This window comes from Platalea leucorodia (genome assembly GCF_965183815.1).
Source record: "Platalea leucorodia genome assembly, chromosome: 7".
In the NCBI taxonomy this organism is placed as follows: domain Eukaryota; kingdom Metazoa; phylum Chordata; class Aves; order Pelecaniformes; family Threskiornithidae; genus Platalea; species Platalea leucorodia.
This window is the reverse complement of record NC_138829.1, coordinates 55953906-55974878: the sequence shown is the minus strand read 5'-3', so window position 1 is coordinate 55974878 and position 20973 is coordinate 55953906. Positions and strand designations below refer to the sequence as shown.

At 40.6% G+C, this 20973-nt stretch overlaps 1 protein-coding gene across 1 annotated transcript in view; it reads right to left on the bottom strand.

Annotated features, from left to right (window-relative positions):
- The window catches only part of KCNQ1 (potassium voltage-gated channel subfamily Q member 1), a gene marked incomplete at its 5' end in the record, with an annotated part of 370416 nt that extends 365022 nt beyond the window's left edge, over positions 1 to 5394 (bottom strand). Inside the window, one exon of the mRNA XM_082317249.1 lies at positions 5003 to 5394. Within this exon, the coding sequence (XP_082173375.1) occupies positions 5003 to 5394 (392 nt within the window). The remainder of the gene's footprint in view (positions 1 to 5002) is intronic.
- Positions 5395 to 20973: the final 15579 nt, after the last annotated feature.

Genomic DNA, 20973 nt, shown 5'->3' with positions numbered 1-20973 from the left:
AAGTATTTTGCAGTACATTTGGAAACATGACAAAAACAGGATTTTAAGTTGGATTTATGCTTCTTTCTTAAAGTATTGTATGTAAACAGCACTATGTAAACACTGTATTGCCTTTAATAATTGATTACTGGAAGTCCTGATACACACACAACTGGAATATTCTATGTACCCTTGCTTCTTATCTTTGCATGTGTACACATGCAGCCACACTTCTGAGAGTTTGCCTGTTTCTAGAGACCAGTCTCCCAAATCTCAACCACCAGCCAGTCCAAGCTTATGTAAACATCTTGGGATTCAAACAAACTCAATGACAATCATTGCTGATTAAACCAAACCTATACAAAGGTAAAGTAAATTGAACCAGGTACAGGCATGCAAAGATAAGATAGAAGCTGATTATCTTGCATGGCAACAAAGGAGAGCCGCCACACCAGAACAGACCAATGGTCCATCGGTTTCTGAATTGTTCCCTCTGGTAACAACCAACACTTCAAAGAACATGGGGAGTCAACACGCAGTGTACATTGCCAGAAGTCATTATTTGCCATACTGAGAACATGAGAAAACACCAGAAAGCTCGTAACTTGAGTTTCTTCAGGCACATTTTAAGAGGTTTTATTTTAAACTACTTAAAGAGGGTGAGAAGCTCTTCCCTCATGCACTTAAATCTAAAATAATTTTTTAAAATATCTGAACACTTCACTTATTCTTTACAGTCATTTTAACACTGGGACAGAGTCTCAGATTTCAGCAGGCCACTATGAAGACAGAATTTAAGCTTCTTTTGTCTGTCCACGTCTCTTCACATAGCCTGAAAACTTGATTCGTTAAGGCCGCAGAACATTTCACCTCTCAAAGCCACTATCCCAAGGTGCACTACTATGATAAGTGTGATAAGATGCCCTAGCTCCCAAGGTCATTGAGAACAGTGGCACTCAGTCATTTCCTCACCTCTGACAGCCAAGGGGGGTTTGGTGGCTCTGGCAGGACGTTACCATACATGCAGCCATACCACAGGGCAAGCTCTTGCTTGCAAAATCCAAGTTTCCAAGCAACCACCAGTTCTGTTTGCAGAAGCCACACAGGTATATCTTCAGCCATCGAGCACAATTTACTTGCACTGGTAGAATTAAGTGTACATATACTATACACTTCATATATTTAAATGAAATTTAATACAACATCAAACCAAGTCGTGTGGCTTTCTACCATCTCCACTAGTATTTTTAGGCAGATTTTTTCGAGTCGTAAATTAATAGCCCATTCCCCATTCCTTCTCCCCATAGAGACTATTTCTAAGCCTATAAAAATCTAGAATAAATGAGGTACAATAATTCATTTCTTATTCTGCTCCCTTGAGATGCTTCTGCTCTTTGGTCTGAGCAAATAAGACAAATCTCAGAAAAGACCTGTGCAGAGTTCAGTTAATTTAATCAGCGACTGTGCTATCCAATTATCCTGGAAGATTAAAAACATCAAGAAGAGAGAAAGAATATTCATTTGCATCTTGGAAAACAGATATTTCAGCTGCCTTTTGAAAGAAATAACAATTCAGAAGCAACAGGTCATTGGCCTGATCTAGTACAGCAACCCTCTATTGCTGTATGAGATAAGCAGATTCCATCCTTTAGATCAAGGGGTACAGGAGAGGCTTTGCTGCACACCAAAACATACAGCAATCTAAACAATATGAAACAAACATACCAACATAGACTCTGTGGATTAAAGCTTGATGTTCAACTTCCCTTTTCTAACCGTTATAACACAAAACTCAGGAAAATCAGTTCTGAATATCAGTTCTTAGCTATTAGTATTCTAGCTAGCACTGACTAAGATTCCTGAGCAGGAAAAGGGTGTGACAGGCAATCAGTAGATGTAGCTCTTATCACTTGATAAACAGTGTTTCAACAACCAGCCAGAGATACAGGTCCAGAACAAGTTACATTGACTATTCCAGGAGTTGTTTTTAAATTTAATCATTTCAGCATATAATTAAGAACACAGCCACACACTCCACACAACGTAGAACAGTGCAACAGACAGACAGAAAATTAAGAAGCCCACAGTGCTCATTGTTCCCATCTTTGCACTAGATCTTGGCCAGGACCCTCAGCTTTGGTCTTTATGCCCTGATTTAACACCACTCCTGTTCCCTTTCCTTCCCCTCTGAACCTTTAAGAAAGTGACCGAGCCCTCCCATGCAGCCAAAAGCCCCCAGAATAAAGCATGAGGTAGCCAGCAGAGGGAGTCACAAAGAGGCAACAGGCAAGTGACATCAGTCTCTTAAGCTCATTTTGGCAGGAGAGGTGACCATCAGGGTCCTTGCACATCACAAGGTAAAACCCAGCTTAGCTCTCTATGAATGTCTGCCTGTATGCTGACAACAAAACAATCAAGTTTTTTCCTCCAGTGGGAGAGAAGTGCATGCACGACAGCAGAGGGAGGTCTTATAACTCTGAGTCATTTTTAGCTCTGCAGCTCATCACTTGTCACCAACCACGTGCAAAAAGCTAGCAAACCATGTGCAAAAAGCAGGCCCCATGCCTCCTCCAGAGTAGAGGCTGAGGCATAACAGCTTCTCTGGATCAGACAAACCGTCTGCTTTGTCAGTCGATTTTAGTAACAAACTTCTGCTGTGTAGCAACTATTAATTTACCAATACTCAGCATCTGGCTGGCAGTGGTTGTACTCAAAGAGAGCATTCCTTGGTGCAGCAGAAAACAAGCATCCGAGGAAGCTGCTTTGGGAGCTCAGAACGCAAGAGAGTTGGAGAGGTATGGATCAAAGATCAGTAACATAAAACATTTAATGGGCACAAAAAGTGCAGGCTTATCTACCACATAAATGAGGAGAAGCTGGGATAGCTGAGGACAGTACAGACTCAATTCCCTCTGCTGGTGGAAATCAGAGTGAGGCTGCCTAAAAATACACACATGGTACTTGCAGATTGCCTTGTATATGAGGACATTAGTACCCTCTTCTGTCTCTTCAGAGTCCTAAGAGAAGGAATTTGCACAATGCTTAGTAAGAGGCTTGAGAATATTTACTGCCACTGTCCTTCACCATTGCACCAGAAGAGCTCTTCTGGAAAGAGGGGAAATGCTGGAGCTAATGCTCACACCACACATAAGCGTGTACTGGGGAGAGAGACAGGCAATAACTTCCCGTACATATTACAATCTCTTTCCTAAAGTAAAATTACAAGATCTTAATTCTTGCACAGATAGGACTAATCCACACTGCTAATATTTGAAGACAAAAAAATAAAAAAAGGTAAAATTCAGGCTAGAATCTTAAGTAGATAAAGGGATCTAACAGGGTTTTTTTCAGGGTTTTCCTAGGCCCACTGTCAAGGTTTAGAGAAGATTAGTTAAGATATTGAACACAATTTACTGTTCCTTCTATACATAACTTGAAACACCTGAAAGAGCTCAGAAATCATAAAAGATAGCAGCCTAAAACTCCTTTTTTTTGGGGGGGAACTCCTATTCCTGAAAGTGTTTTACATTGTTCAACCACAACTATTAGACACTTCATAATTACGGCCATTAGCTGTTTTGTCATCTAATGGCATTATCATAATGCTAAAGAGAATGGAGCCCACAATTATCTCAGCAGCTGCACACAGTCATCTCCCAGTTAAATACATTGATGACAGCTGTTTTCCCTCCACTAAAATAAAGTTGGTACCACTTACCTGACTACCTAAAGACTCCAGAATCCTCAAATGTGGAATATAAGCACACAATCCTGAATCGATTAAAATAATAATTACTTAGAAAACAAAATTTAAAATCAGAATACAATAATTGGATCATAAAAACTGATTTTTATCAAAGTCTTTGGATTTTGACCGTAAAATGTCTTTACCTCGAGCTGTTGTAATAAGCATGTATATATGTAGTACGTATATATGTATGTTTGTACATGCATACAATAAACAGACACCATGATTCTGCCTGACCTTATTACCTACATTTAATATACACAAATTGCTCAAGGGTCATGCAAGCCTTCCACAACATCTCGATTAAAAAGCACAGATTTCTCACGGAGTCACTTGAGATCCTTGCGCACCACAGACCTACCAAGCACTGGCTCAAGGTGGATGCTGCGCTCCATAGTCAATATTATACTCAAAGCAGTTTTCAACTTGCCTGCAGCTAAGCGGTTTTAACATCCTCCAAACCTCGTCATCCTCCTTCCTGTCTAAAAATAACAGTGATGGCATTCGTACCCAATAGGACAGGGAGTTAAAGTAAGTGGCAATAAAAGAGGCAAGAAAAAGGAGCGTCACCCGTCTCTCATCCTCCTCAAACAGGGCTGCGACACTGATAACACACCTATTCAGTCAGAAACAGGTGCTGTGCAGTGAGCTGGAAACCCCCGAGTCCCTGCATTAAAAATTACTAAAGAATGGATGACACTGTTACCTACTTCATTTCCACGCTCAGAATGAACAATTTATTTCAACTCCCAAGGTAACTTTCTGAAGAAAATTGCCTGAAGCCAGCTCCTGCTCTATCTGGCAGATGTACCTAAGAGCTCCTGAACTGAAACACAGCATTTCTGTTTAAAATAAGAGAAACTTTCCCTCGAAGTGTGACTTTCGTTTGTTTGTTTTGCTTCACAGCTGTGGAAAAAAACCCGACTACCTCCGAAGGCTGTCTCTGCAAGACGTTCAAGCCTTGAGCACCGGGCTGGTCTAGAAAGCTCCGCGGCGGAGGGGACGGCCGGGGCTGCCGCTCCCCCGCCTCCCGGGCGAGGACGAGCCCTGGGAGGGGAGGGGGCACGGCGGCAGGGCGGCAGCGGCCACCTCACGCCTCAGGGACGGCGAGCAGGCGTGAGGGGCAGCCCTGAGAGCCCCTCGCACCGATGGCCGCTCCGGGAGACGGCTTCCCCGCTCCGGACAGCCGCGGCTGACAGGACAAGCCGCTGTAACGGGCGCCGGGCGCGGAGCAGGTGGGCCCGGCGGGCGGCGGGGAGCGGGGCGGGTACTCACACGGTGAAGTGGTACACGAAGCACTTCCAGCCCGTGGGCCGCTCCAAGAAGTTGTAGACCCTGCCCTGAACGCTGCTGCGGCTCAGCAGGGGCTTGCGGAGGCTGTAGATGGAGACGCGGGGGTCGAGGCTGACGGGGGGCCGCGGGCAGTCGGCGTTCACCACCACCACCTCGCTCTTCAGGCGCAGCGGCCGCTCCGGCTCCGGGCTGCAGCCCGCCGGCGGCTGCCCGCCCTGGGCAGCGGAGAGTGGGGCGTAGTGGGCGTTGGGGGTGCCCTCGGCCAGCTCCAGCACCGAGGTCTTCTTGCCGAGCGTCATGCTGCCTTTCCTGGGCAGCGACAGGCGGCCCAGGCTCCGGCTTTTGTGCTCGCCCGGGGGGGAGCTGGAGGACATGGCTGGGGCAGCTCAGGGAGGCCGGGCGGCGCGGCGGTGTCGGGGCTGCGTTGCCCCAAGGAGCTGCGGACCGGCGCCGGGCGCCCTCTCCCGCCGCTGGCCCGGCCCCCTCGGGGGCGGCTCCTGGCCGGGAAAGGTGAGGGGAAGCCGCGGCGGGGGCGGGCCCGACCCGGCGTCCCGGTGCCGCCCGCCGGGAGGCGCTGCGCGGCGGCCCCGGACCGGCGGGGCGGGAGCTGCGCCGCCTCAGCGAGGGGGCCGGGGCGTCCCCGCGGCCTCAGAGGCGGCACGCGGCCAGGGCTGCATCTGCTTCAGGGCCCTGCCCGTAAGCCCCGGAGGACATGGGCCGGGCAGCGAGCCCTGGCTGGAGCCTGGACCCCCTCTCCGTGTCAGGCCACTCTCCTCATTGCTGACCTGGACCTGTTTCACCTGTCTCCTTGTCACCAACGTGGCTGCGTGGAGGCAGCCTCTTCCCTTTGCGAGGCCCAGCGTGCTGCAGGGGGTGATAGGGTAGAGACCCGGGAGCAGCCTGCCAGCTCCACAGAAACCCAACAGGTTTTCACACCTTCTCAGCCCAGTGGGCATCTGTGGGGACAAAGAGCTCCAGTAAGGGTTTCCCAGGCCTGTGGCCTGTCAGTGGCTTGAGCTCGTGGGTTACAACCCCTTAGCGCAGATTTAGGACCACCAGAGCCTTCAGGGCCTGCTCCTCCATCCCTTTTTGCGGAATTTCAGCATCTGGCAGCAGCAGAGCTCTGCTGAACTTGGGATCCTCTGGGAGGCTCTTTTTAATACAAGCAACAAGAATAAGGGCCTGGCCAACAGACCTTGCAGTCCCTGGTGTTACTGTAACAAAAGGGAGCAAATATCTGAGTAATTGGGCAAATTGTAGAACACAGTAAACACAGTTCTGCAGACTTGCATCCTCTACAAGTTGGGTCTCTCACCAACACCAAAACATTTTGTCTTTGAGGAAGGGTGTGTGTGTGTTTGGCCATTCATAACAGCTTATTTTGAGGGCTTGGATAACTTTCTAGTGTAGTGGAGTAAGTTATGACTTACTTAACTGTGGTGTGAATCAATTTGTCATGGTAATGAGAGCCTTTTTCGCACCAATTAGTTAACAATTTCTATTCCCAGAGCGAAAGAGGAGGGTGCTCTTTGATCTGGAGTGCTGGGGTTTTTCCTTCTAGCCCGAAATAGAACAGAACTAGTAAGAGCTATGGTTGATACTGGTACTCGGACAAGAATGTTGCGGGAAGATAAGGTGCTAAATAAAGTTAAACAAAAACAACCCTGCTAATTGCAGCTCCATTCAAATGTCAGACCGCACATATGTAGGGGAACTAGGCAAGATCCTTCACTAGTGTAAACAAGCAAGACTGTAGGCTCTTGTAAAGTAGTGGTTTACACCTGTGAAGGATCTGGCTCCTTCTTAGGAATACAAACCCAGAAGTGTTAAAAAGAGAATTTGCAAAACTTGTTTCTAAACCAACAACATACTCTTCAGGCTTACCCCCCCTCCACCAGAGCAAGAAGACCAAACTAGCTTGATAAAAACAGCATTTCAAAGGAAACTTTTCCTGCATCTGGTCAAAATAGAGCCAGGTTTCTCTATTTTGAGAAATCGTTCTTTCTTGCAATAAGCCTGCAAGAAAAATGACTAATGGAAGAATGAATGTCATTGCTACCTTTGAAGGCTCACTGTTTGAGGACTATCCTAATAAAGTCTTGATATTAAAGTTAACAAATGTGTTTCTTTATGTAAGTGTTTCGCTTTATTTTAAAGACCAACATATTGTCTGAGTTATACAGGACCTTATTGTGGAGCCAGCTGCAAAACATAATTTACAGACTTCAGCAAAACAAGAGGCTGTATGTTCATATGTATATGATGTTGTTCTTCAAGAACTGTTCAAAATCTTTAAAAAATATCATGGCATTTTGTTCTCATTTAACCACTGATTAACAAAACACAGAATAGAAACCCCAATATATCTGAACCTAAGAAAATGGATTTTTCTGTATTACTTACGCAATTTCCTTCCAAAACAAAAGTTAGAGAGGTATTATGTAGCTAAGCAGGGAAGAAAACTGTTAAGAACTAAATTTGATCCTCAGTGTTCAGTGAGAAACTGTTCCAAGCAACCAAAGTTTGTTTCAATAATTTTCTCACTGCAAAACAAGAAAAGTCTCAAATATATTCCATAGCCCAATATATTGAACTGTTTTTCAGGTCAGAAATATTTTCATAAGGTTTTGGTTTGGACCTCTAATGTTGGCTAAATCTTTCAAAGAATCATCACAAATAAAGGAATTTTAAAATATTTTAAATTAGTATTTGGCAATATCTAAACATCTTTTCCCTGGAGTCAAGGAATTAATCAAAATCCACTTTTTTTAATGTGTTACTGATGGATGATGACATTTATTTTCTATAGCAAAAATCATTTTGTTAGATGATTCCCAGATAGTTCATGTTACTGAATGCTAAAACATCTGTCTGGCATAGGTGAAGGCAAAAGCATACTTAAATAAAAGTGTCAAATAGATAACAATTTAGTGAGGAGTATCCAGGGAATAATTATCTTTAATATACATTAAGTTACTAAAACTGTATTATAATTTGCAGCATTTTCAAGATGAATACTTTAACATGGTAATGACAATTCCTGTTTTTCCCCTTCATAAGCAGCCATGTCTTTATATTAATCATGTTCGTTTTACAAAACAACAGAATTATTTAAGTCAAAGAAGAGAAGAAGAATCCAGAGAGTACAGTGTATACATGGAAGAGCTAAAAATGGGAAGAGGCAGATGAGTGTTAAAATACATTTATGGAGCCAGGTAGGTAGGCTTTGATAGTGAAGAGAGTAGGAAAATATGTTGGATAAAGAGGATATAGGTTTTAAATATTAAGGTGGAACTACGACATTGAATTGTTTCTTAGAACAATAATAATTTAGTCTACTTTGAATATTTACAGAACTGTAGCAAAATGAATAACAACCATGATATTTGTTATTTCACAGAGTGCAAGTACTGTTTTAAATCTGCATGTTTTAAGAGGATTTTGATTCTAGAAATGACACATCATAAGTCACTAAAGTATGATGATAGTGCACCAATTAAGCTGATGGTAAAGCTCCAATTCTAGTGATTTAATTGGAAGAGGAGTGGTAAAGCATTTCTGAAAATCCCGCCATTGGGCTATAGTAGATCAGAAATGTTTGTACCAGCTTGGGGCTGTGTTTCTGTTATCCTGTACCAAATTATGACCGATATTATGCATGCATTGTCAGATATGCTCATTACATGCTCTATTTTCACTTTGTGCCTGCCATACTATCATGTAAGGTCATACTGCTAAATCACTGCTGAATGTTTACAGGCTGGAATTGCTGCAGCCAGTTATAAAGAGACACCTTGGTCTTTTATGTGATTACTTCCCTGTGGAAGCTAAGACTCAAACAAACAGTAAGTATCTGAGTGTTCTCTGTCTTCTGAAAGCCTTTACCTTGCGATTACAGGTTGCACCAGTTCTCCACTGGTATGGAAATCATCTTGTTTGCTGTTAGATTACTTTGGGGGATGGTTTTTGTTTGTTTTGTTTTTTAAATGCCACTTTTCATTTCTGCCCAGCTATAGTAAGGGACATGTTAAAGAACTTTTTTCAAGGAGAGGAAAGAGAGAGTTGTTTTCTCTTAATCTTTTTATTCTTTTTCTTGAATTAAAGCAAATATTTTCTTGCATTCCATTTCCTGGAGAATCCACAGTTTAATCAAGTCAGTAGGTCATTTTAAAAACACAGCCAGTGATGAAGGTACATGCGACTCAGTACTGAACTGAGAATAAAGTCCTAGACTGTTTATATACTTTCATTCAGGAATAACTGTATGACAATAACTTTTGAAATATTCTCTAACAATTAAAAAATTCTGTTCACAGAGGTGTGTCATTACTTTAAAACTGTTCCTGTTAAAAGCTGCAAAACAACTAAGTACCTAGACCTCAGACACAAAGAAAAGCTTGAAAACACAACAATAACATGTTGAACAAATAAAGCTCAGCCTTATGATTCAAAGCAGAGGCAAGGAAAATGGAAAGAGATAAAAGAGTTTGCTTCATTTTTTAAATCCTGGGAAGACTATGACTTAGACATTTCAGTGGGGAGATGGGGAGATATCTATAAGTTTTCATTCATTCATCAAGTTGCAATTAAGAACAGTTTTCTTAGTACCTGTACACATTTTTCATTGGACACGTTGGTAATCTTACTTACCATTCTCTTTAATTGATCACAATCTATTAATATACAACTGGTATGCTTTTATGCCAGCTTAACTTTAGGTTTTAAATTTAAGCAAAATCTTTGTTACAGGCTCTTGAATACGTTCATGCTGCTTATGTATAAATCCAGCAGATTTTCCCTGATGACAGGCATTGCTAGTCAAACAATTTAGGTAGCACACCGGTAGAAACTTCAGATACGGAGAGCGTAACTCATTTGAAACTGCAGTATGCCCCTAAAGCCTGCCCATTAAGAAAAAATTACTATAATGTGCAGTAATAACTTTGTCCTTCTCCACAGTGCCTTGTGGTCCCATAGCTGTATGGCTAGGGAGAATCCTCAGGTTAGTTCAAGCCAACCTTTTCCTTCAAGTGAATTTATTCCAGCTTCCTTGATCAGCATGATCCACAGTTACTGTGTCATTGCTCTACCTGCAACTGAGGCATCTCTTAACGATTGCTGTCTAGGCTTTCTCTGAGTCAACAAAACCAGTAGCACCATCAAGAAGTACTGGGGTAAGAATATCTAGGGAAGGTGACACCTTTGCCATTCATTCGAAAAGCACCACAGTACAGTGCTGGTAATTAGGACAAGTGCTGCATAGAAAGACACCGGAGATGTTCATCCTTAAGAATTACAGAGATTACAGCAGCCTAGTCCACGGGCAAAGTATGGCCTGGACCATACACTCAATAAATTGTTTCCTGAAAACTGGACAATATAGCCTCATCTATTCTGAAATGCTGCCTTCAGTGGCAAATTAACTATCTACAGACAGAATAGGACTTGGAAAAACAAAAAGAAACACATGCGCCTCCTCTTGAAACATTAACAAAGCAGGAGCAACCTAACAAGTTAGCAGTTGATCACTTGTAAGTCAGAGACCACAGTAACGAATCACGTCATAAAAAGATGAATCACTGTCAAAAAAGACACACTTTTAAAAGGTGTTTATGCAGTCTGCTCCTCTATCAGTCTCTTTCAAGACAAATGGGGAGACAGAAAATAGTGAATAACTTTCTATTCAGAAAGTTTAAACTGGCTTTTAATTCTCCCCCCTCTTTGTTGTTGGTTTATTTTTAATTGTGGATGCAGTAAGTTTAGGAATCTGGTCAGTAGGCAGAAGATAGTAGCATGCACGAGATATCTGGAGTTTGGAGGCTATCCAGTCCAGCAGCTGACAATCCTGATTAACATTATCTGTTTGAATGCTATCTTTCTGCATGGTTATGTCTACGTTTATAATCTCTTTTCACATTGTTTTATAGGTTTTTAAAGCCTAGTGGTGCTGTTCTGGGAAAGAATGTTATTGTCTACCAACGCTCAGGTTTTAAGTCCTAAAGCAAAGTCTCAAGAAAGGTTCTGAGCATGTATTTAGACTTGCAGCACACAAACCATTTTTTTGTTTTGTTTTCATGTGGTCAAAGTTATGCATATGTTCAAATGCTTAACTGCTCTGCAACTTACATTTGAACCTTTCAAGTGGAAAAAAAAAGATGTTTGCTATTTGTCCATAGGATTAGTCCTGTTATTTACAACATACTCTATTCTTTGTCTTCAAGGAAAAAAGTGTCAAAAAAATAAAAGTAAAAACCCTTCCAAGTAAGACTGAGCAAACGTATCTCTGCAACAATACTTGGTAGACTCTTAATTTTTCTTGTTAGTGAACATTCATTTATATGAAAGGCCAGTACCAGCCAACTGGAATTTTGGTTTATTTCAATAAACATCCACATTTTTTCTACAATGTTAGCCTGTTTTTTTTGCTATTGTTGCTATTTTGCTGGTTGACCAAAAGCTTCCAGGTATAAGTGATTCTGAAGAATTCAGGTCCTAAATGTTTACTTGTTTGGGAGCAGGACTTCAGGGCAGAGCCCTTCAAGGGCTCACTGGCAGTAAGAAAGAAAAAGTGGAGCTAGAAATGTAGCTGAACTGCTTTGGTGCTTCACATCTTGTAAATGTCCCTCTCAATACTTTTTTCCAGCTCCCAGCCTACTTGCAAATCTTGAATAAAGCATCAGTAGTAAAAATAAAAATCTAAAAGTTGTGAAAGCCTGATAAAACTAAGAGAAGATACCTTTAGATCTCAGTTATGATTTCTGACAGCCAGACACACTTGTGCACACATGTATATGTATTCTCTCCAGTCTGTTTCAGCAGTTGCCCGTGGTATCCCATCCTCCCCAGTGCTTTGATGTGTTTAATCATTCAGCAATGTTCATAATTGAAAAAGGATTCTTCTGAGTATCACTCCAAACGACAAAACTAAAGAGGCTGTCAAAATGCTGCAACATTCATTTTCATCATTGTTGCAGATGTGGTATATTTTAATCTCAGAAGCATGTAAGACTCAACAGGCATTTGATTACTGATATAATGCCATACAGGATACAGGATATGGTATGCATATTCTTACACATGCAAAGGTATCTGAGGGCAGAGTGACTAATGGCATTCTTCAAATGAAGAGATTGTTATGTCATCTCCTTGCATCAAAAGAAAATTCTCCTCCTTGCATTAGTCACAAACCCTCTCTTTGTTAGACTAAAATCAGTATCAAATAACACTGCTGAATAAGCTCCAAATAAATTAACCGAACTTTTGAAATTCTGAAGTGCCCCCCAAATTTTTGCTCCATAGTTACTTAGGGAGGGGACTGTGCTTAATAAAACAATGTTCTGGTATTTCAGGAAGGGTTTCACTCTTTGTAGCTGAGAAAGAAATCACTAGTTATCACTAAATCTCTTCCTGGTCAAGGAACACTTCCTCCCTGCAACTGTGTTACCGTGTTAATCTGTAACATATAATATCCTACTTCACATGTATGGAATGACATGGGATACGTAATCATTCTTCTTCAGCAGGGCCCACTTGGCCACCCACTTCTGATGTCAGGAGTCATCAGTTTGCCAGTTAAGCATAACTGTGGTTGAATGTGTCTTTTAATTGCAGGTAGTTCACTAGAAAACTTCAGTGGGAGGTCATACACGTGCAATGCAAGGAATATAATGCTAGCTCTGTGGCAGAAGGGAACATTTTTCAAACAATAATTCATCAAAGAGCTTTCTAATGCCCCAAACAAAAAACAACAAAGAATGATAGAAAAGGCACTAGCAATGTTTCCTCCCCTGCCGCTACAGCTTTTCTCAGCAAGTAACCTCTCAATGCAAACAAAATGGAAGCTATAAAACTCAGTGGATAGACCACAGGAGACCTGTGCAACAATCAGCTCTGCCAAACTGGAATTTCAGGTTGCTTTCATCTCACAAAATAAGAGTTTTCATTTTGCTAGTACCATTCTAAACAATGCAACATAATTTAAGGTCTTGCAAAAATTCTTTTGACCTGTTCCATAATTGTGATTTAATGCCAAATTCTAGTCCTATCCCTTAACTTTTGCTAATTGGGTTAATTGCAATTCTTGTCTTTGTGTCCTCATCTTCAGTGTCTCAGAAGCACAGTTGCTTATATTAGCAGGATTTCATGTTTTACAGTATCTATGGTAAAGGTTGCTCAATTTGTGCTCTGCAGAGCCCCAAAACTTTGTGTGTGAAGAACACAACCTCCATAGTATTGCAGAAGTATAAAAGGAAACATTAGAGTGCCCTTGTCATCTCCCTGATTGATTGCTAATTACAAGTCCAGTGATCCAGGTGGTAGCATAACTACTTTTTAGAAAGCACTTGCAGGCATGGTGAGGCACTAACATTTGTTAATTGGGCTATTAAACTGCTGTTAAAATTTGAAATAAGCTGAGGGCTCTGCTAAAGTACCATTCAGTGAGAAACTAAGCTTATTGATTGCAGACTATCTGAACCACATCCAAATCCTATTCTTCTCAGAAACTCTGAAAAGAGAATAACTGTATTTGCTTTGTACTCCTCAAAAGAGCAACACATAACCTTACTGCTAAATTACAAGTCTCTTGAAAGCAGATGTACTAACCTCACTAATTCAGTGAAGAGGAAAAAACCCTCCAAACTCATATCCTACCAGGAGAAGAAAAGTTGCTTTTTCTTGACAAAATCTATGAGGTAAATAGTTAATTCATATTTCCTATTATTTCAGAGCTCATTATAAACAAAGGACAATTCGTTTGACCTGCAAAGCTTTTTTGTTTTTCTTTAAAGACACCTAATACTTCAAAATAGCCTTTGCAAATGTTTTTGTATGTTCTTTTCCTGGAGGTCCCTCTAGTGGCTAAAGTATCAAGTTTATCTGCTCTGGCTTAATGGGGTACAGGTGTTTAGTCTCTTTTCTTGTAGATATTTCTCATAATAGACGTAAATAGTCTCTCAACATTGATAATTCCTCCTTCTAAATAAACTGAAAGAGTAATAAAAAGATTTGTCACATTAAGAAAAAGGGAAAATAATTGGCACTTTAAGAATAAGGAAGACATTTCATACAGTAGGAAATTGTGTTACTGCTTGCAAGCCTGCTCAACTTTGCCATTCAACCACAGTCACAGTTGTTTTTGTTTTTTTTCTTTTATAGGTCTATTTTAAGGCAAAGAGAGGTAATACCTTATTATCAGAATGTCCTCTGACACAGCAAGTCTTTTACTTGAGAAATCTGTCTTGTTCAGGTGTGACGATTGAATAATCTGATGTGTAAACCTCTTTTTAGGGTACATATCTTTTTAAAGAGAAATTGAGGTACTCTCTGAGGAGTAAGCTTGCATTTAAAATTCAGAGTTTTTTAGAACCCAGTAACTGTGGTTCTAAATTATAGGCTAAGGAAAGATAAAGTTTGTAGTAGACAATCATTTGTTGCTACTTTTCTAAACTGGAGATACCTATGTGACTAACAGTCAAATCTCTATGTGAGCTCTAGGCTAGAATTGATCATGCTAGTTAAAATCCCTTGACAGGATACTAGAAGTGTAGACATACCAAAAATACAGTTGTACGGAGATGATATCTTAAGCAACGCTGTTTCTCACTACTCTCCCAGTTCCTCTAATTCTGCTGTAATCAGAGCAAGAGTTGTTTATCTCAAGATCCCAGAAGCATCTACAAAGACTGAAAACTTAGTATCATCTGCTTGCTGTTATTTTCTCCCCACACTTGGCACAGGACCACTGTCCCTGAAGGGTACTTCCCTAGACCTCCCCTTCACTGCTAGAGGAGCTTCTAGCTCCTTTTTCTTTTTAATTCCTTCACCCAAGGAGCTCTGCTTACTGTACCGCTGTCCCCACTTTCAGCTGCACCCATGTAATATTAATTGGCCACAGACATGCATGCCTGTTTCTAGTGCAGAGCTAGCTGGTCACAGCCTAACTGATCCTCAGTGGGACAAGCTGCCTTATTATAATCACAGAAATGGCATCAACAGAACTGTTTATTGAAGTGTTACATTTTAAGTCAGGGAAGAAACAGGACAAAGTAGCTTATAAAAATCATCCTATTTTTGAATACAGGAGACCTGATACTCTAAAGGGAGGGTGATTCAGTGACTTCTTTTGATGCAACAAAACACAAAATACAACTCATTTACTTGTCTGCTATAAACTATGTCATAATATGGTAATTTGATGCAGCTAGGGATCTGAGCCTAGCATCTTTTCAGTACTGACTTACATGGTCTTTGCAGGGTCTTTTCAATACAGAGGGCCCTCCTGTCCAGTTTTTACATGGTGTTGTAGATGTAGCAGACTGATCTCTTTACACTACTTGTAAAACAATGGTCTCTCCTGCACCAGGAGTTTAGGACTCCCAAAACGCTGGTGACGGGGCAGAGAACATGAAAGTATTTTCTAAGAAAAAAGGCGGATGGCTTAGCCCATGTTTCCCATTGAAAACATGTCTGTGATTTGACTTCTGTTAATAATCTAGGCAAATACTTGAAAGAGAATAGCATAACATTTGACATTTACCATTACGAGCAATGATATATGAAAATTAAACCCTAATAAACTTAGTAGTTTGATGGGTAGCTGGCAATGCAAAAGGAAAAAAAGAAAACAAAGAAAACAGAAAAATAGGCTGGACTGACTTGATACATCACCCAGCTTTGCATAATAAATAATAAGAAATTATCAAAGAGAACACCAAATTCCTGTAAGTATACTGAATTTAAGAAAGCATTGTCAGTCCTCGCATCAAAGAGGAAAGTTCCAGTCTCTAACCTTGGACTTGAATGACCAGAGTTCAGCTCCCAGTTCTCCCACAGACTTCCTGTGTGACCTCTGGTGTGTCATTGTTCTTATTCGTGCCTCAGGTTCTTAATTTGTAAATGGGATAATAGCACTGTCCTCCTTTGTAGCTGTGATGATAAATGCGGTTGCATGTTAAGCACCCGGATTTGCTGGGGAAGAAGAGAAACAGGATTACTCAGTGTAAAGGTAGGGATGCTTTAGAACACTGTACAAAGTTCTGGTGTGCAGACAGAGCTACTAACATTGGGATTTTAAATCGAGACATTGTATTTTTGAATGGAAACACAAATGTGAATGAATGCTTTAGCTGCTGCTGATACCATACAGAGATTCTTCCTCTTCCTTGCATTTGCCGTTGCTGTGAAACTTCACCATGTGAACAAACACGGAAATGGACATAACCTGGCTTATCAGCCACATAGTAACAGACTTAGTTGTCACTGATAACACTGATCTTTTAAGTTACAGGCCAGCCATTGTACAATGGAAAAACAAACACAGCCCATCACCACATCAATGGCTGGGGTTAATAATCAAAGGGGGAGAAATGGGAATCTGTTGAGGGTGCAGCAACCCAAATGCTATATTAGACACAGTTCAATTCAATGAACATTCAAATGAAAGTTTCACCTTATAAGACAAAAGAATGTAAGTAATAAGTCATTGCACATACACTGGCAGCATGAGCAAGACAGTGGGAAGAGCTGAATAAACAGTGTCATGAATTTGCAGTATAGCAGGTGCATTCAGCAGCTTACAAAACTTTTAATCATCTCAAGCATCTCTAAGATAGTAATCAATTATGAATCTTCATACTCAAGCATTATTTCCCTCTTAGCAGATTGATAGGAAGGCTGGAAAGCTACCAGAAAGGAAAACACACGCACGGGTGTGATGACTGGTCAGAGTGGCCAGCAAGCCTTATTAGAACTCTCCAGAAAAGGTAATGAAACTGTCTAGGAAATGGGTTAATAATAAACACACCTGCTTTGAGCAGAAGGGAGAACATGCAAAAAAAGGTTTGCCTGACAGAATACTGCAGTTTAAATAGTACTTAGAAAGATAAAAACATACAGGATTTCAACAGGGAAGACACTTGCAGAAGAATAGTCCAGGAGGGACTGAGATGTTCTTACTCAGGGTCTGGTACATGAAGAGTTTAGCCTCAGACCCAGTATTGCTCCTTAATTGTAGATTAAGCTAAGTAAACCACTCAGTTCTACATTAGAGACATTCTACATTCTACAACTTCTGCTTGGGCTATGACTTTCAGAGTCTCAGCACCTAGTGCTTTCTGACAAAACTGTTAGTCAAATCTGGACAAAAATAGCCAGTGCCTTCAACACCATACATTACAATCTGGTTCTGAGGTCTGTTATATATCAAGAAAGCCCCACAGGCAAGTTACCTAAGGAAGCGTGGTGATGCAACATTTGTACTCTAAATACAGAATAAATCCCTTAAATGAATTCCCTTTTAAGGCTGACATGCTGTGCACCAAAATTTGAAGTTATCAGTGAAGATAAGTGGACAGTGTTTGTTTGGAAACCTGAATCATTAAGAGAGCACTTAGACTGCACACATATGCTCTGGGAAATTTGTTAAAGATTTCTGTAGCTGGGGAAAGCACGTGATTCTTCTCAAAGGGAATGAAGGATTAGTTACTGATGCAGTTACTCAACATCCAGATTAATGCAATAGTTTTAAAAGTTAATTTAGAAAATACATTCACAGCTGAAGTCCATTCCTGCTGCTTGTCTGTTTCTGATAACTCTGTGCTCCACTACTGCTGCAGAGAACTGCTTATTATTTGCATCTCCACCTGTTTCACAAGACTTATTTTCATCCCAGAGAAGAGCTATCAGTATCATTATACACTAACTATGTTTACTTTTATTGTCATAGGGACCGGTGTTCCAAGTAATCTGGTAACATCTTCCTCTTCCCAAATAGGAAAAGGGAGCAGCAGCGAATAGCATTGGCAACAATAGCCACCTCAGTGCATCTTCAGCCCTGCAGATGGATGATCATGCCTGTTGCAGAGGACAGCCAGCAGGTAGGATCACTAACTATACTACATATATTAAGAGATACTTGTGATTCAACCAAGAGATCATTACTTACTCCACATTTTCTTTCCCTTTCATCATCTGTGAGTAATCCACAGCAATATAAAACAGTCATTGCTACTCTTTCTTCCTTTTGAATAATGAAGTATATGTAAAACTTTCAGATTTTCTGTACCAGGAATTTCACAAGCTATTTGCTGCTGTCCTTTGTCTATGTTCTAGATTGCTTTCTGTAGCGTTTTTTCTGTTCAGTACTTTGGTTTTCTTACATAAATAGTAGCTAACTTACTGTATTTGTCCTGTTCTGCAATTAGACATCAGCAATGTTCTACTATTGCGCCCTCCACTGTTTAGACAACCTTTTAGCTTCCACTAGGAATAACCCTTGAATCTTCATAGACTCTTGTATCTAGCTGATCCTTGGCTACTGTTTTGGCCTGATATTAGCAGACTGCAGAACTATTACAGTCAGGCAGTTGTCTACTATACAGCTGTTTCTGAGACAGCAAAGCGTACTTTGGTGAACCCATGACTTCTGTTCTGCACTGTAGGTTTCTACTCTATGGGTTTCTTTTACCGGCCCCATGAGTTTAGGACATAAGCGTACAGTAACATAACTGTGCTTCTCTGTTTTCCTTTTTCATGTCTTTACTGTTCTCTCCTCATCCTCAGCCCTTGAAGACAATTCCCAACAGTAACCTGGGGCACAGATGATGTCCTCAGCTCTGTGTCTATTTTAATATTTGCTTTTCTAAACTTTTCATGTAATTTTTATTTTACAAGATTGCATTCAGGACAGCAGATATTATCTGAATGTTAGGTGACAGAGTTAAGGTAGAAAAAGCCCTCTTTATTTGAAGGTTTCTGATAAAAGGCAGTCAACTGCCTGTAAAACCTCTACATTCAGACAGGATCACAGGGAACACAGCCAGAAATGCTGACAAGCCAGTTCGGCTAATTTTATTCTTCATTAACTCTTCATCTTCATCTGGGAAAACATCTTCTCCTAGTGAGTTTAAAAAAAAATAAAATCAATAAATAATAAAGGTGAACGTCATCCTTGTCTTTGGTAAAGTCTTTGAACTTCCTATAATTCTTTTTATTCTAACGGATAGCTCAAGGGAACTGCTCATGTAAATAAAATTAGGTACACACATTCTCAAAGCACTAGGTCTATTATCTTCCCAAAAGGCTTTTTAGGACCTTCATAGAAGTAAACTGAATGTCTGCTAATTAGTATCACCCCAGATGAGTATGTAGCCTGCTTCAGTTTTATATTTAATATTATTCAGCATTTTATGCTACGTATGTTTTTGTTTCATCAATATTATAATCATAGCCAATGTGGAATAGGACACAGCGTATTGATAGTAACAGTAGAAGTTACACATTTCTATAGCTACATTTTAACTTTGCACTTTGGTAGCCAATAATAATTCCATAGAGTTCTAATTTTTAGCTGTTTTCATGAGACTTGTGGCAAGTAAGAAAGTGGCTTTTTAATCTTTTCTAGACTTGCATGCTGTAATTAGCTAGAAGTTATATGTTCATCTACATGGGTTTTGTTCTTTTTTTAAACAAATGTAAATAACACTGTTATATCATCAATATATAGCTCCTCACTCTTGTAATTGTAAAAGCTTTACCCCAGCTATGTTATGATTCAACTTTACAGCAGAAATATTAATAGGAATTCTGTTAAATTTCACACATGAACACCTTTGACAACGTAGTAACTACTGAAGTGCTATCCTCAGCTCTTGCCTCCTGCATAGGCCCACACTATGAGGAGATGGCTCATGGATCTAGCATCGGCTGTGAAACCTTTTAACTTCCTGGAATAAAAAGCTTACTTGTCAGGGTGGCCGATTTAAGCTTTTATTTGGTTGCCTGAGGAAACCTGTGACAGCACCATAAAGTACACTGTGTAAGCATATTTCTAGGGTTTTTTAACTATTTAAGGGCATTTTACTGTATATCTTGATCATATGGGTTACTTGGAGTAATTGGGACTGATTAAAATCTCTTTTTGTGACAGATAAAAATTCATCACCCCTTTTATCTTTAACATATTAAGTATTCCATTGTCTAGATAAGAGCCTTGCCTGTGTGGCAAGTGTAACAGTAAGGCATTCCATTAAAGCTGTGGTACATTAGAGCACTACAAAACTTGTCCCTGTGTAGCATCATTTATTCGAGATCTGTAGCTACGTTGCTACTATGATACAGTGGGGTTTTTGTTTGTTTTGTTTGCTCTCATCACAGCACCTTGGATCTACAGGTATTGGAACACACACACCACCCCCCCACCCCCAAACCACCCAACATTGTATTATACACTGTAGAAATGCAGGGGAAAGAAGCATCTCTTGTAATAGCAAGTGTGCTCTGTAATTGCTCTTTTCAGGACCCAATTATGCTGGGTGAGGCAGCAGCCAGTTTAACACAACTCAGAAAGTTCTGCTGTTGAAGAGGAAGAGGTATTTCTAGAGTAGTCAGGAGGCACATAAGGCTTAATGGTTTTGTTGGCTGGTTTGACTGTAAATTTAAACAGGCCTTGATGAAACGCAAACAAAAAAAATCACTCTCTGCTGTCTAAGAGAGGAAATCTTTTGTTGCATATAGCTTCCTTACAGCCGTCTGAGAAGAGTAAAATTCATCTATGATTTACAAATCAGTTTGGTCAGTTATGGAGCAAACCTTTAGAGACGACAGGGAATTTCTATAAATACTCTTGTTCATTCCTTCATCTCCAAGTTTCATCTCAATAACAAGCAGAGGTTGCAAGCAGGAAAAAAACTGACCAGGGCAACACTTTGAATGTTTATAAACATCAAGTGAAGTGAAGCATCATCATCATTCCATTTCTCTCCTACAGCATGTTAACCTCTGTCAAGCACCGAATTCATCACATCTGAAGATTTACCTTCTGCTTATAACTGGTTATTGCCGTGAGTACACCTGCCAGCAGAACTGTTATAGACATAGGGAGAGCACGTGCATATGGGGAAGCAACAGAGGCTTTTAGTACACACTGAATTTGACAGACTTGGAATCCCTGTACC